This window comes from Cynoglossus semilaevis, chromosome 19 (genome assembly GCF_000523025.1).
Source record: "Cynoglossus semilaevis isolate Cse_v1.0 chromosome 19, Cse_v1.0, whole genome shotgun sequence".
NCBI lineage: Eukaryota > Metazoa > Chordata > Actinopteri > Pleuronectiformes > Cynoglossidae > Cynoglossus > Cynoglossus semilaevis.
Window position 1 is genome coordinate 3,965,056 of NC_024325.1, and position 14,921 is coordinate 3,979,976.

At 37.0% G+C, this 14,921-nt stretch overlaps 1 protein-coding gene across 1 annotated transcript in view; it reads right to left on the reverse strand.

The window, feature by feature from the left end:
- LOC112488594 (nuclear receptor corepressor 1-like) overlaps window positions 1-14,752 on the reverse strand; it is an 18,313-nt gene extending 3,561 nt beyond the window's left edge. The window contains exons 1-4 of the mRNA XM_025065425.1: window positions 14,608-14,752; window positions 9,044-9,249; window positions 2,598-2,692; window positions 1,367-1,574 (exon numbers count right to left, since the gene is read on the reverse strand). Coding sequence (XP_024921193.1) covers window positions 1,367-1,574; window positions 2,598-2,692; window positions 9,044-9,154 — 414 coding nt within the window. The 5' untranslated portion in view covers window positions 9,155-9,249; window positions 14,608-14,752. The remainder of the gene's footprint in view (window positions 1-1,366; window positions 1,575-2,597; window positions 2,693-9,043; window positions 9,250-14,607) is intronic.
- Window positions 14,753-14,921: the final 169 nt, after the last annotated feature.

The following is a 14,921-nucleotide window of genomic DNA, read 5'->3' on the forward strand; positions in this document are numbered from 1 at the left end:
ATTCTAGCAAAATGTATAATATAGAGATAGAAGCGGGCATTCACCAATTATATGTGAAAATATTTTATAACTGACCTCATTGCGTGTTTTTTTTTGTCAATTGCTTAAATTCACTCCTGATGTATTGAAACAAATTCAACAACAGAGAGCAAAGAATATTTATTAAAAAAATAGTGCTAGACTACAAAAAAATAAAGCCGGTGCCTGTCAACATGTGAACAGTCAGTAAAATAAAAAATAAATGACACTGATTTGGTCATTGCTCATTCACCAAGGAAAGTCGGTTTTTTTTTTTTGCCAACTACGAAAACAATCCACTGTTCATGAAACAGGACAATGACTATTAGCAAACCATAACTTATTTAATTTCATTAAATTACACGGTGCCAATGTTATCTTAAAAAAAATACAGAAGCACACAAGCTTTGACGACGAGATAAAATGTCATTCATCTCAGATGGGCACTGAGACAAAATAAAAATGCCCAGGATGAATGTAAACAAGAGCAATTGGAACAAATTCATTGGTTTATAGTTGTTTTTAATGGGGAAAATTCGATCTAGATACGAGTGGATCGAGACACAAGTGCTGTTGTAGATCAGATTATTAAACTAGTATCTAGGGCATACGTGTCAAACTCAAGGCCCGGGGGGGGGGGGGGCCAAATGCGGCCCCCCGGAAAAGAAGAAATTCAAAGTTTTTATAATCAATCAAATAATAATCAATTGCAAAAACATGTATTAGTCTGTGTATTATGGAGTAGTTACATCTATATCAGCGGTCCCTAACCTTTTTTGTTCCAAGGATTGGTGAGCCAGTACCACCCATTAGTACAGACCTGTAGCAAGGTGATGAGCATTGGATTTTCAAAATAAAACATCTTTTTGACTCTATTCTGTTTGTATCAGTCTGAATGACTTTTATTTTAAATTTATTGACAGATTATCCTTAAATAAAGAAAGTAAATGGATATGAGTGGATCTTCTTTGAATGAAGTAAATCAGTAAAAAATTAAGTACATTTTTTCCAATGTGTTCCACTGCGGCCTGGTATCAAATGACCTACGGACTAGTACTGGTTCGCGGACCAGGGGTTGGGGACCCCTGATCTATACAGTCTTCCATTTACAACCGGCCCTTCAAATGGAACTGTATTGCTCATGTGGCCCCCTGGTGGAAATGAGTTTGACACCCCTGATCTAGGGGGTCCACTTTGTGTATGTATGTGTAGTCTGAGAACAGGAGATTATGGAGATTTATGAAAATACACACATTTCTAATTAAACCCAGAGAAATTTGATGTCTGTAGAAAATAGTATGCGTAACATATTTAACCCTAATCTCGGTAAAAGCAAAGCTGGGCATACCTTCTTCACCTCCATGTTGGCTCTTAAGCTATCCTGTACTGTATGGGGCATGGCCAGGACAATGCTTCCAGCAGTCGAAGGAGTGCGGGCTATGTGGGCCTCAGCAATAGTCTCCATGCGAGGGCGCTTGGCCTCCAGTGGCTCATGCTCAGGCTGGGCTGTGATGGAGTGAAACTGCTGTTCGTAACCATGGCGTCTCTCTGGAGGCCTGTAGAAGAGAACAACAGTTAGAGTGCAACAGTGCAACAGCTTTAAGCGGGGTGAAAAAAAGGAAAAAAAAAAAAAAAAAAAAAAAAAAAAAAAAAAAAAAAAAAAAAAATTTGCCGACATTCAAAAAGCCAGCGCATGCATGTTGTACACTATATGTATTTACTTAATTTATCAAGTTGTTATCGTGATTAAAACTGTTGTGTTTCTTTTGAACTGGTGTTCTGGGTTTGTTATGTACCATGCAGAAATACAATCGAGGTACTCTGTGAATGAGAACACAACACAAATTTGCAAATCTTTGCAACTTACATTCAGTTACATATATTACAAAGACATTATTTTTAAGGTTAAAATAAAACTTGGTTTCCGGTCAGATAGTTTTTATGCAAATATTCACTCGTTTTAAGGTTTTCACAAATTTTCACAAGCATCTGTTTGTGGGGTGTAAGACCAGACATGGGCAAACTAAGGCCCGCTGTCTAAATTATATCATTTATTTATATAGAAAATGATAAAAGCATTTTAAAGAACAGTATCTTTTAACATGCAACTGCAAGAAAACTAGGGATTTCATTATCACCAGGCTATAAATAAATCATAGAATTAAAAAAAATACAGCATTGCATACTGGTGACCTTTGATCCCTGAGGTAGTAATAAAAACTGACATTTTTTTCTGAAAAGGATATGACCTCCCAGACAGAGTAACACAATTCAACATAAGCTGTACGTGATAAGAAAAACAGTTTTGGAATTGGGTTTGTAATGCTTGTGTTCTTGACACTTGGAAACATCATTCCTGAACCACAAATGGCCTCCTTCCTGCCTTACTAAGTGTACTTTAGTTCAATACTTTATCCATCCATCCATCCATTATTTACTCATACAAAGGTAAATATTAAAAAGTGACCTGCCACAATACTGCATGAATCTCAGATACTGCATCCACAAAACAATGTAATGCCACCTTTTTATCGTCACACACCAACTGACATCGAAACACTTTTCCGTACAATATTTACCTTTCAACTCCAGGGTGGAATTCAGACAATAAAGACGGTCTTCTACGTCCCTGAGGATCCTGAAGGTGAGAGCGATAGTCTGGGACCGCAAAATCCTGAAGAAGAAAAGTACACGGCACAATCACAGTGTGTACAGTGCTTGGTAGCCTTGTCTGTCTAAATGAATTAGAAATAAACATAGAAACTAATAGTGTATTTGCTCTATAATAAATAGGTTTGGACTTCATCATTTTTGCACTGAAATGAATTTCACACTCGAATCTCCTAGCTCTGACTTCATTTTACATCAGGTGGCTCTGCTCAATATCCCAGCCCATGATTACCATAAATATATAAATACTTCAACTAGTCATATCAGAACAAGAACTCTTGAGGAATATTTAATAACACATATAATAAATTGTTTTCGTCATGTTCTGATAATTGACCGACACCATCGTTTCGCTCTGCGCATGTCCTTGTCCTCGCAGAATTGCGAGACTGAACAGGAGCTCAGCTTTGCGTATATAATAACTTAAAATCTTTACTCTGAAACACAAAGGGAAGTCAACTTTAAGAAAAAATATTAAACAAACCAGATAAAGACGAGGGCAGAAATAAAGCCATATCTGAAAAGCGCAATTAGGCAAAAAAAAAACAAACAAAAAAAAAACTGCGCAAATCCAATAATAACACTATCAATAACTGTGCACAAAAATAAAAGTGAACAAAACAAATTGAAGTGGCCCTTATAAAGGACTCCATTCGAATAGATAAAAAATAACCAGTCTAAAACAGGGGTCGGGAACATTTTCAGCAGAGAAAGCCGAATATTTTAAAATGTAATTACGTGAGAGTATAATAAGTCTCTGAAGTTAAAAAAGAAGTTATTAAAGTTATTTTAAAAAAATGAATAACATTGGTATATTATACAATGCATAACGTACTTCTTACCATTACTGTAATGCAACTTGCATGGAGTTATAAATATATGGTTCTACTTGCCATAAAAAAACAGTTTATTACACAGCACATGAGAAAAATTTACCGAAGGGTCACTAAATGTAACACCCGTGCGGATGAGAGTCGTGAACCCCAGGGAGCAGCAGTTGGGCTCTGCTGTCCTTTTGGTAGGTGCACATGTTAGGAGGCCCGTCATTTATTTCTTTTATTATTTACTTTGTTTCCAAATTTCATGATAGACATAAAACATTACCGAGCTGACGATCTTATCGCAAATTATTTAACACAACAAAGAGAGTACGCTGCCGTAGCCAATACACGTAATGTTGGTTTTTTTTTTAAAGATTATTTTAACACTGATTTCTGTAATGTTTTACGTAAATATCAGCAAAATTATTTATCGCTTATTGTGTTAAGAAATGCCAGCTAAGATTTGTCTAAGAGCTCGATTCAGTCATCAAAAGAGCTCGCGAGCTATGGGTTCCTGACCCCTGGTCTAAAGCATTGAAATATGGCAATTTTGATATTCTCGTATAATCACAACAGACCAAGCAACCTGACGCAGAATAATTATCTATCCGTTTTTAGGTGTTTTGCTATGTTTGTAGTTGAGTTGTGATGCAAACTTTTCATTTGACTTTTGACTATTTTTGCAAAACACACTGTCAAGGTCTTTGACATGGTGGAGGAGACCGACAATAAATAAGAGGTTTAATAAATATTCAGCAAACCACCCGACCTAGGCTTTGATACTGTCCAAACACTTAATTTCTGATTCCAATATCAACCGATACCGACATAGCGGGGCAGTAGTGGAAGTTAAGTGTGACCTCCTCATTAAGGTGATGCATTAAGACAGTGTTTCTCAATTATTTTTGCCCCATCAGTTGATTTTTATTTCCCTGCTAGACATTTGACAATTAATTATTTTGACAATTATTAATTTATTTTGTTAATTTATTTATAAAAAATGTCAGCAAAAGATGGCCATTTTGTCAAACACTGTGTAATGTTGAATAAAAATAGAAATATGTGCGTATACCAGAGGTGTGGACTCGAGTCGCACGACTTGGACTCGAGTCAGACTCGAGTCATCAATTTGATGACTTTAGACTCGACTTGACAAAATGTCAAGAGACTTGCAACTCGACTTGCACTTTAACATCAATAACTCGTGACTTCACTTGGACTCGAGCCCTTTGACTTGATGAGACTTGATACTTTCTCCAAAACCCAAAGTGATCTGTGTTAATATATTATTATTTTATTTAAAATGACTCGAAACAGAAACGGCAGGACTTGGGACTTGACTTGACACTTTTCAGTCTTGACTTGGACTTGACTCGGACTTTGCCTGTCCTGACTTGAGACTTGACTCAGACTTGAGTGCAAAGACTTGAGACTTACTTGTGACTTGCAAAGCAACGACTTTCAGTTGATTTTTATTTCCCTGCTAGACATTTGACAATTAATTATTTTGACAATTATTAATTTATTATGTATTTACTATCAAATTATGCAATTACAGTGCCTTGATTTTATTAAGGTTTAGTACATAGTCATAGCCATAACTGCAATGGTACTAATAATTGGCATAATAATTTCTTTCGGTGTTTCGGTTTCCGGCCTTGGTTTCCCTTATTTTTGGTTTTGGCCAAGAATTTTAATTTCGGTGCATCACTCGTTTTAAGTTAATAGTCTATTTGTGTCTCGGCCAGGAAGCTGAAGTTCCTGTGTTCGGTCTCAATATTCCTCAACAATTCTTATCACTGGTTAACATATTTATATATTTCTGGAAATCATATCACCTATGATAGTGTAAAGCAAAACGCAACGGATTCCAGCGTGTCATTAATTTCTGTGCAAAATAATTAGGAAGTTATCGGTTTGAAAGAAATTGAAAGAAAATATTAGTATTATTTGCCAGTGTAACACAGCGCACTACTGCACACACAACAAAATGTGAACTCTGCTTTTAAGCTATCGCCAAAGTGAGCAGCGGGTAGCTTAACCAGAAACCTTCCGGACCGAAGTCCGCTCCTTAACCCCCAACGCACCACTGCCCATAAATTATTCGGGCTTGTCCGGGATATCCAGGGTTATCGGTATCGACTAAAAATGATTGTGCATCCCTAAAAAAAAACCAATAAATTAACAGAATACTCTATTCCAAAAATATTCCATAGTTGGAAGGCTTGCATGGAAAAAAAAAGGAAAACTTTGGAGATTTGTCAAACTCACCATGGGAGGCAATAATAAACCAACGTAGTTCTGAAAGAACGTGACAAAATAGGATGGGTTCATCAAATAATGAACTCTAGCTTTCAGGGGTTTTGTACACTGAAGGTTTTTCCGATCAATAACCTACTGGTTTAATCTTAAATAAGTGTTATCAGCCCACACTGACTTTCAAACAGACCTAAACAAGCAAAATCAGTTACAGGAAACATTTCCAAACTCCAGTTTTGTCCCAAAATTGGACAAACACCCCAATGCTAAGAAACGTGTTTCTGTGAAAAACGATTTCTAAGAATTGCTTCCACAAAAACCAAGAACACGTTTTTAATGCTCACTATAAAAATTATATTTGAAACTGTTAAAGATACCTATATCAATACAGAGCAGCTCTAGTAGAAAAGTAAGAATCTAAACTGTTGTCTTAGCTGCACACACAATTTTACTAACATTGTTAGCACAAGGAAACTCAAATGTACTATAGTTAGCAGTTAAAAACTTTTTAAGTAGGTTGCAGAAGAAGCAAAAATTCATTTTGAAATCAAATTTCACTTTTTTTTTTTAAGTAACCAAGTGTGACAAAAAGTGACAGAAATCAAGCAATGCCAATACATGACTGTTTTTATGCTCTTGACCTTAATTCTCCTGCATCGCAGCAGACTCGTTAGCATAAGAGCTAATTACGGCTTATTAAAGTTAACACAACACATATTTCCTGGTCAGGATGTTTTAAAGGTGAACGAAAGACAAGTGTCGTCATTGATGCAATATGCAATATGTGACTTGCAAAATGTACTACTTTCTACAAAAAAAAAATGTATTTATAATTTAAAAGTAGAAAATTGACTGAATCGTAGGCTGCGATTAGTGCAGAGAGGCTAAACCAAGAAACTACGCTTTGATGCGTCTATTCAACTGGTACGTATATGAACAGTAAAAGAGCTTTGTCAGAGACGGTGAAAATGCAAAAAAAAAAAAAAAAAAAGATCAAATCATTAAAACACTTTACAGACTCCCAGGTGACAAGACTTTGATTGTGATTGACGCCAAACTAGTGTAAACAATACCATTTTGAAATGGTGTAAACGCAGCCAAACGCCCTACGAAGTACGGCCGCGCCAAAGTGTGTAGGGGGGGGTTGATTGCCTGCCACTGTGTTGATGGGCCAAAGGGCAGAGCATAGGGCCAAACTTGTGCGCACATGTGCAGTTAAGTCCATCTCCTGCTGCCTCCGCAGAAATCTGCAAATCCCTATCAATATATCCAGACATTGGGTAGGGCTAATGCAGCCGTGTGTGTGTGTGTGTTTCTTTCTGTCAGATCACTGTCAGATGCTGCTGCGGTAATGATTATATCTGGTTGCTCAAAGGGCTGACTATTTTGAAGATCGTTCACAAAGCAGCAGTTGCAGCCGTTGTTGTCAGATTTGCTCTCGATTGCGCCGCTTTAACTGCGTATAAACAACAAACACTGACGGATACGTTGGAGGAAAATGGGGTCAGAGGAGGGGGGCAATTGGCACTTTAACATGGTACAAAGCAAATGGCCCAAGTGTGGGTATGCCCCCAGTGTTGGCTATTCCCAGGTCACCAAAAACAAATGGTCACGTGCATTTTATTAGTTCCCAAGTATAAAATGCGATTATTAGTTACGCATTAATATCTGTCATATGAAAGGCGCTTATAAATAAAATGTGTTATTATTATTATTATTATTATTAATATCTGTCATGGGGACCAGATATTAATGGTTGAATTGAAGAAAACAAAACACATCCTGCATCAGCATCTCTTTAACAGGACCCTTAATAAGTAAGGCCTTAATGGTAACAATAGGTAATGGTAGGTAATTAGGTATTAAGTATAAAAGTATAGATCAGGGGTTGGCAAACTGTTCCACAAACAGCCACTAAGGCTGCAGGTTTTTGGTTCCAACCTATCCAGAGCACAATGACTGACCAATCAGCTTTCAATCAGATTCAGATCGGCCAAAGTCAGGTGTGCTGCTGCTGCTTGGTTGGAACAAAAACCTGCAGCCACGATGGCCCTTTCTGGAACTGGTTTGCTACCCCGGTAGAGATGCATTTACTGTATGGACAGTGATTGAAAACAGATAATCAGCACATGTAGTGTTGGTTTTGGCATCACCGTATTACTTACACTTAACACTGTGCAAAGAAAGCTCCTGTAATACATGTAACAGTATGGCCAATTGTAGGAGAGCTACTGTGAAGTCGCTACTGTGAAGTCAAATAACGCCATTATCCAACCCAACCAAGCTGGCATTGTTTATTCAGACTCATGAGCTACTGAACTGTTTGTTTAGTGAGGCGGGGCATGTGTTAGGTGAGAAAGAAAAAAAAAAAAACATGTGCCAGGTGACAAAGCAAAATACTTTTGTTTTAAGAGAAAAAAAAAACCCAAACTTGTTAATGTTTCAAAGTCTTGTTTTTAAGAGATGTAGTGTGATTAAATTGTCTGTGAAATAAAAAAAAAAAATGTCAGCAAAAGATGGCCATTTTGTCAAACAAACACTGTCTCTAACCCTAACACTGTGTCATGTTGAATAAAAATAGAAATATGTGTGTATACCAGAGGTGTGGACTAGAGTCGCACGACTTGGACTCGAGTCAGACTCGAGTCATCAATTTGATGACTTTGACAAGACTCGACTTGACAAAATGTAAAGAGACTTGCAACTCGACTTGGACTTTAACATCAATGACTCGTGACTTCACTTGGACTCGAGCCCTTTTGACTAGACAAGACTTGATACTTTCTCCAAAACCCAAAGTGATCTGTGTAAATATATTATTATTTTATTTAAAAGGACTCGAAACAGAAACGGCAGGACTTGGGACTTGACTTGACACTTTTCAGTCTTGACTTGGACTTGACTCGGACTTTGCCTGTCCTGACTTGAGACTTGACTCGGACTTGAGTGCAAAGACTTGAGACTTACTTGTGACTTGCAAAGCAACGACTTGGTCCCACCTTTGGTGTATACTACTCTTTGGTTATTTTTCAGTAGAATCAGTCGGTAAACCTTTACCTACAGTACATAGTTCCTAGAGGCTCTGGGGCTACTTTTAAAAAATAACATTGTTTTTAACACAGGCCAACTTGATCAACTCAAACGCTGACATTTTTCCATGTACCTCATGAACATGGTAAATTAAACTACAGAATTAGTTTGCACACAAAAATCAATGTAGGCTGAAATGTGACTTCTGTAGAACAGGTATAAAAAAAGAAGAAACAAAGTGTTACCTGTTGGTGTCGTGAGCCAGTAAAAGTATACTGGACTGAATGTGGTGGATATCTGCTCTGCTCGCTGCTGAAGCTCCCCTGGCTGGGGGGGTAGCCCGAGCTACTAGACATCCTGGCTCAGGCAGACTGAGCTGCTGCTGCTGCTGCTGCTGCTTCAAAGATCAGATTTTAGCTACACCATGTTCGTAGACAGGAACCACCTGCACCTGTAAGAAAATGTATTTATTTAGTAGGCGGAATTAGAATCATGACAATTTGCACCACACCGTCTACTTTTCTCAACAATGTGAAAAAATGAAAGCAATAAGGTACGCAAAAAAAAAAACAAGAGGAAGTTATATATAGGTAATAACTGGTATTGTATAATATGAGCCAACTGCTGAATATTATAGTATTATTATAGTATATAAGTATATTTGTATCATATTTATTTTTGTATCAGTATTTATGTTCAGGAGTTTGGCTGAATTGATAAAACAGAACGTTTGTAATAAGGACAAGCAGGTTATGGTATATTTAATAAAACATATTTTTGATAGAAATTTTTCCTTGATTTGCCCATTAATCAATGTCCATGCAACAGCGGCAATAACAGAGGCAGAACACATCATCAGTTTAAGATAACTGCTACTTTAAAACAGATCAATTTCTTAGTCTGATTTGTAAATAAATAGTTCAGGTAACACAACCACACCACCAACCAAACACACACGCTCTGATGGGGTTTATTTGATTAGCTTGTTACCCATTATATTCAAAAAGATCCACCATGTGAAACTGTCATTTTTATTCAAAGTCTGCAAGATGCACTGCACGACCACCAAAAACATTCCTAAAACTGTCTGCCTCACCTCGACTTTGTGAAAAGAAACCTAATGTTGATATCAATATGACTATTAAAAGTCATAAGTAAAAGAACAAGTGATGATGTCAGTGATTATAACTTATAATATAACGGATTATAAGATTTGCCAATGTTCTAGATAGGGATGCACCGGGATCCACATTTTTTCCACTTTCGATCTGATCCCGAAATTTTGGATTTTGATATCAGCCGATACCGATGCTATTGCTTTAATATTGTTATTATATGAATGTATTTCCCAAAAGGCCAGTATAAGGTCAGAAAAGCAAGTCAAAACTACAGGAAACCATGTTAACAGGAAAAATCCCATCCTTAAAACAAATATGCAACTGTAATGGGTTTGAAATTGAACATTTTATTAAGAGCAAAGACAAACATCTTACTACGTGTGCATCTGCGCACGCACACACACCGTTATTTAATTCATTGCTGGCTACATTGACAGTCCAGACATGACTTTTCTTTAGTTAGAAAACATTAATAATTGGAGCATTAATAAAAAAAAAAAGAGGCCTCGCCTGTTCTTGTATCGCGCATCCAGGACGAGCGTGCGTTTCATCGATTTTATTTCACTGTCAGCGCTGCTCTCCTCAGCCAACAGCTTCCTGCCGGCAGGAATCAGAAAGGGCTGGAGCTCAGACATGGTTCGTGGATCGGAATTCTTTGCAGGTTGGATCGGATCCGTCCGACCCGCTAATTACATTGGAATCGGTTGCCGATACAGATACTGGATCGGACCCATCTGTAGTTCCGGATCTGTCTTATATTAAATTGTGGCACAAAATTTTGAAGACCTCTGACAAGACGTACTTATACTTGCTATGTGATTAAAACAAACATTTGACAGTTATCAATACTAAATGATGGAGATGGCAGTTTTTAGGCCCCACTAAAAGTGTGGTAGCACAACTTTCAGCTTTAATAGTGTATATAAGCAAACTCTGTACATACATATTTTTTATTTAATAATTTTTTTTTCAACCAAGATAACCATGTGCTAGTGACAAGACAGGGTAAGCCACAGTCTGTTTCTCGACTGAATACTAGATCAAAGCCAGTGGCTTGAACTAACTGCTTGTGCTCTTGGAATTTACATAGATGAGAATAACCATGACTCTATCTATCACTTGAGGATAAGGCTGGAGACACATTGCATGTCCACATCAGTGAAGCTAATGAGTGAAGCCATAATAAAATATCACATTTTAACCAATGTTGTTAGTGCAATTTTTGGGAATTTTGGCTCTCTATTTTCACTGATTAGGTTGAAATTTCTCAGGCAATACAAAAAAATCCCTATTGAAAATTATTTCCAGAAACATATACAGCATAACATATATTTGTTCTATTCAGTCCTTAACCAGAGTAAGAGCAAGGCTTTCTCTCCATCTGTCTCACTAACTACTAATATAAGGACATGATATTTGAATCAACTAAACTGATACCACAAACCTGTTGCTAATGCATAAATTGTTTTTTTTTTTTATCTCAACACTTGACCTTACAAAATCCATACAATAAATCATTTTTGTCAGTTCAACAGGACTTCAAGATACAAGCTAGCTAAAATACAACATTTCCAAGTTACGAGGAAGCAACTTTCGTAAGATTTTAAGTCATGATACGGGGAAACATCGAGTTAAGAGCCGAGCTCCACTTTTCGACACTGCCTCGCTGTCTCGCTCATTGACCCTCGCTGGGTTAGTTTACCCATTTTTATAGCAATGATATAAAATGTTTTCTTAATTATTATTATATTATATATTCAATGTATTTGTTTATATCTCTGATTTTGATGTTTAGATAAGGGGTCATTTACATTTAATTAATTAATACTATATTCCTGGGGTTCTGTAACGAATGAATTGGGTTATAGTTATTTTTAAAGGAGAAATGCAATAAAGATACAAGCAGTGAAAGTGAATTATTTGTCATTGTGTGACACGGCACACCACTGCACACACAACAAAATGTGACCTCCGCTTTTAACCCATCACCAAAGTGAACAGGGGGCAGTTTTAAGTGCCCGGGGAGCAGTGTGTGGGGACAGTGCCATTCTCAAAGCACCTCAGTGGTAACTTGGCAGCTGGTGGACTCGAACCTGAAGCCCCACTGTACTTTGCTCTATACTAGTTCTTCATTTTTTTAAGCATTTAAGACAACATGTACACGGGGTGCCACTCTGGTGTGCAGAAGTGTGTTCTTTCAGAGATACTTGTACAGACTATAGTGTTTTTCTTGGAATTTACATAGATGAGAATAACCATGACTCTATCTATCACTTGAGGATAAGGCTGGAGACACATTGCATGTCCACATCAGTGAAGCTAATGAGTGAAGCCATAATAAAATATCACATTTTAACCAATGTTGTTAGTGCAATTTTTGGGAATTTTGGCTCTCTATTTTCACTGATTAGGTTGAAATTTCTCAGGCAATACAAAAAAATCCCTATTGAAAATTATTTCCAGAAACATATACAGCATAACATATATTTGTTCTATTCAGTCCTTAACCAGAGTAAGAGCAAGGCTTTCTCTCCATCTGTCTCACTAACTACTAATATAAGGACATGATATTTGAATCAACTAAACTGATACCACAAACCTGTTGCTAATGCATAAATTGTTTTTTTTTTTTATCTCAACACTTGACCTTACAAAATCCATACAATAAATCATTTTTGTCAGTTCAACAGGACTTCAAGATACAAGCTAGCTAAAATACAACATTTCCAAGTTACGAGGAAGCAACTTTCGTAAGATTTTAAGTCATGATACGGGGAAACATCGAGTTAAGAGCCGAGCTCCACTTTTCGACACTGCCTCGCTGTCTCGCTCATTGACCCTCGCTGGGTTAGTTTACCCATTTTTATAGCAATGATATAAAATGTTTTCTTAATTATTATTATATTATATATTCAATGTATTTGTTTATATCTCTGATTTTGATGTTTAGATAAGGGGTCATTTACATTTAATTAATTAATACTATATTCCTGGGGTTCTGTAACGAATGAATTGGGTTATAGTTATTTTTAAAGGAGAAATGCAATAAAGATACAAGCAGTGAAAGTGAATTATTTGTCATTGTGTGACACGGCACACCACTGCACACACAACAAAATGTGACCTCCGCTTTTAACCCATCATCAAAGTGAGCAGGGGGCAGTTTTAAGCGCCCGGGGAGCAGTGTGTGGGGACAGTGCCATTCTCAAAGCACCTCAGTGGTAACTTGGCAGCTGGTGGACTCGAACCTGAAGCCCCACTGTACTTTGCTCTATACTAGTTCTTCATTTTTTAAGAATTTAATACAACATGTACATGGGGTGCCACTCTGGTGTGTAGAAGTGTGTTCTTTCAGAGATACTGGTACAGACTATAGTGTTTCGGATATTTTGACATTTGTAGTACAGTATATCCATTTTGTAGACAGCACTGATACACACGTCAGAAAGCACAAGACATGTGGCTATTACTGACAACATGGCCTTTAGCAAGGGGATAAAGAGTAAAAAAAAAAAACTTTCCAACTAAACAAATCACCTAATAAAACGTACACATGCACAAAATGTCATTACATTATTTTGCCATATGACATGCTTTTCTATCTACAAACAAATGTTTAAAGAGTGTATGCTTTTAGGAGTTAATCAAGTATAGAATAGACATGGTTTAAAAATGTAAAGGTTATAGGGTGTATATAAGGGAGAAATGACTTAACTTAGATATACAGTGCACATATCCTATCCAGATTCTTGACAACGGTTTGTGCTCATGGAGCTTTCTCTAATTTTTACAATTGGCAACAGGAAAAGAACAATTGCTGTTCATACGTTTTAGAGAGTTTTGGTTGCATATAGCATTCTGGGCAAATGTTAAAGATAAAGAGAATTCAACTGTGCAGCATCAGAAAAACATATATTGTCTAAACCTTTGGTGACCCAGTGATATGAGCGGGGCAAGGTGAACAACGGGATGCTATTGTATTGCTAATCACCATCGTCCAACATAACAAGAAAGTGACCTGATTATTCCCACGGTTGTGTCATTTGTGTATTTTGATTAATAATTGACATCAATATATCAACACCACGAACATAGGGTTTACTTACATATATAATTCAAGTTTTTAAAATCTGTAATTTAAATGGCATATATATATATATCCCGTGGCACTTTCAAATACATGCAAGCGATGCACATTTCTCTGAATAGTTTTCCCGTGAATTTTATGAAAAGTTAATACTGGAGGACACTAGGCAGAAACTATATGGCAATGCGAGGAAAGGCCTCGCAGTCAAGACAAGTCAGAACGAAGCGATCATCGCTAGAGAAACATTGCTGTTGTACATTGTTATCGTAGTCTTTTAAACACCACAGTCCAGTAATCGCAACTGCAATTGTGTCTTCTTTTGGGGGATGGGTTAACAGCAGAGAACTCTCCCGGAAATGCTCAACAATCATGCAAAGCTTTAACTTTATTTAACCAATATCTCACTTTTCCACATGATCCTTAGACGTTTAAAGTCTTGTTGTTGTTTTGGTAGTCGCTAGCTAGCCTGTTTAGCCTATAAATCACCTTTGAATTCTCAACCACGTCGCCATCTTGCAAAGCTGCTTCTCAACATAGACTAGAGCGTGTAAACGTATGATAATAAAACGGGTTTCTTTGGTTCACGATACCGAGCTGAACTCACCTTTTATGTAGGAAATAACCGAATGGGAAATAAGGTTGCCCCTGGTCGGAAAATGCGTCAATTGTTGATTATAAATCCGCGGGTTGTTGGCTGTGTACGACTAGGTAGACTGAATGCTGCGCCGCATTTGTCGGTCGGTGTCCTGATAGGGAAAATAAATTGTCGTTGTCAGACGGGATAATTATGAAAGCTCAATAACATAACACCAATTAATTTAAAGAGACACATGTGATAAGTTAGCTTTACCGTGTTATTAAATACAATTTAATTTTTTTTTATAAATGGGCTTTAAACGTGTTTTATTCTTTTATATC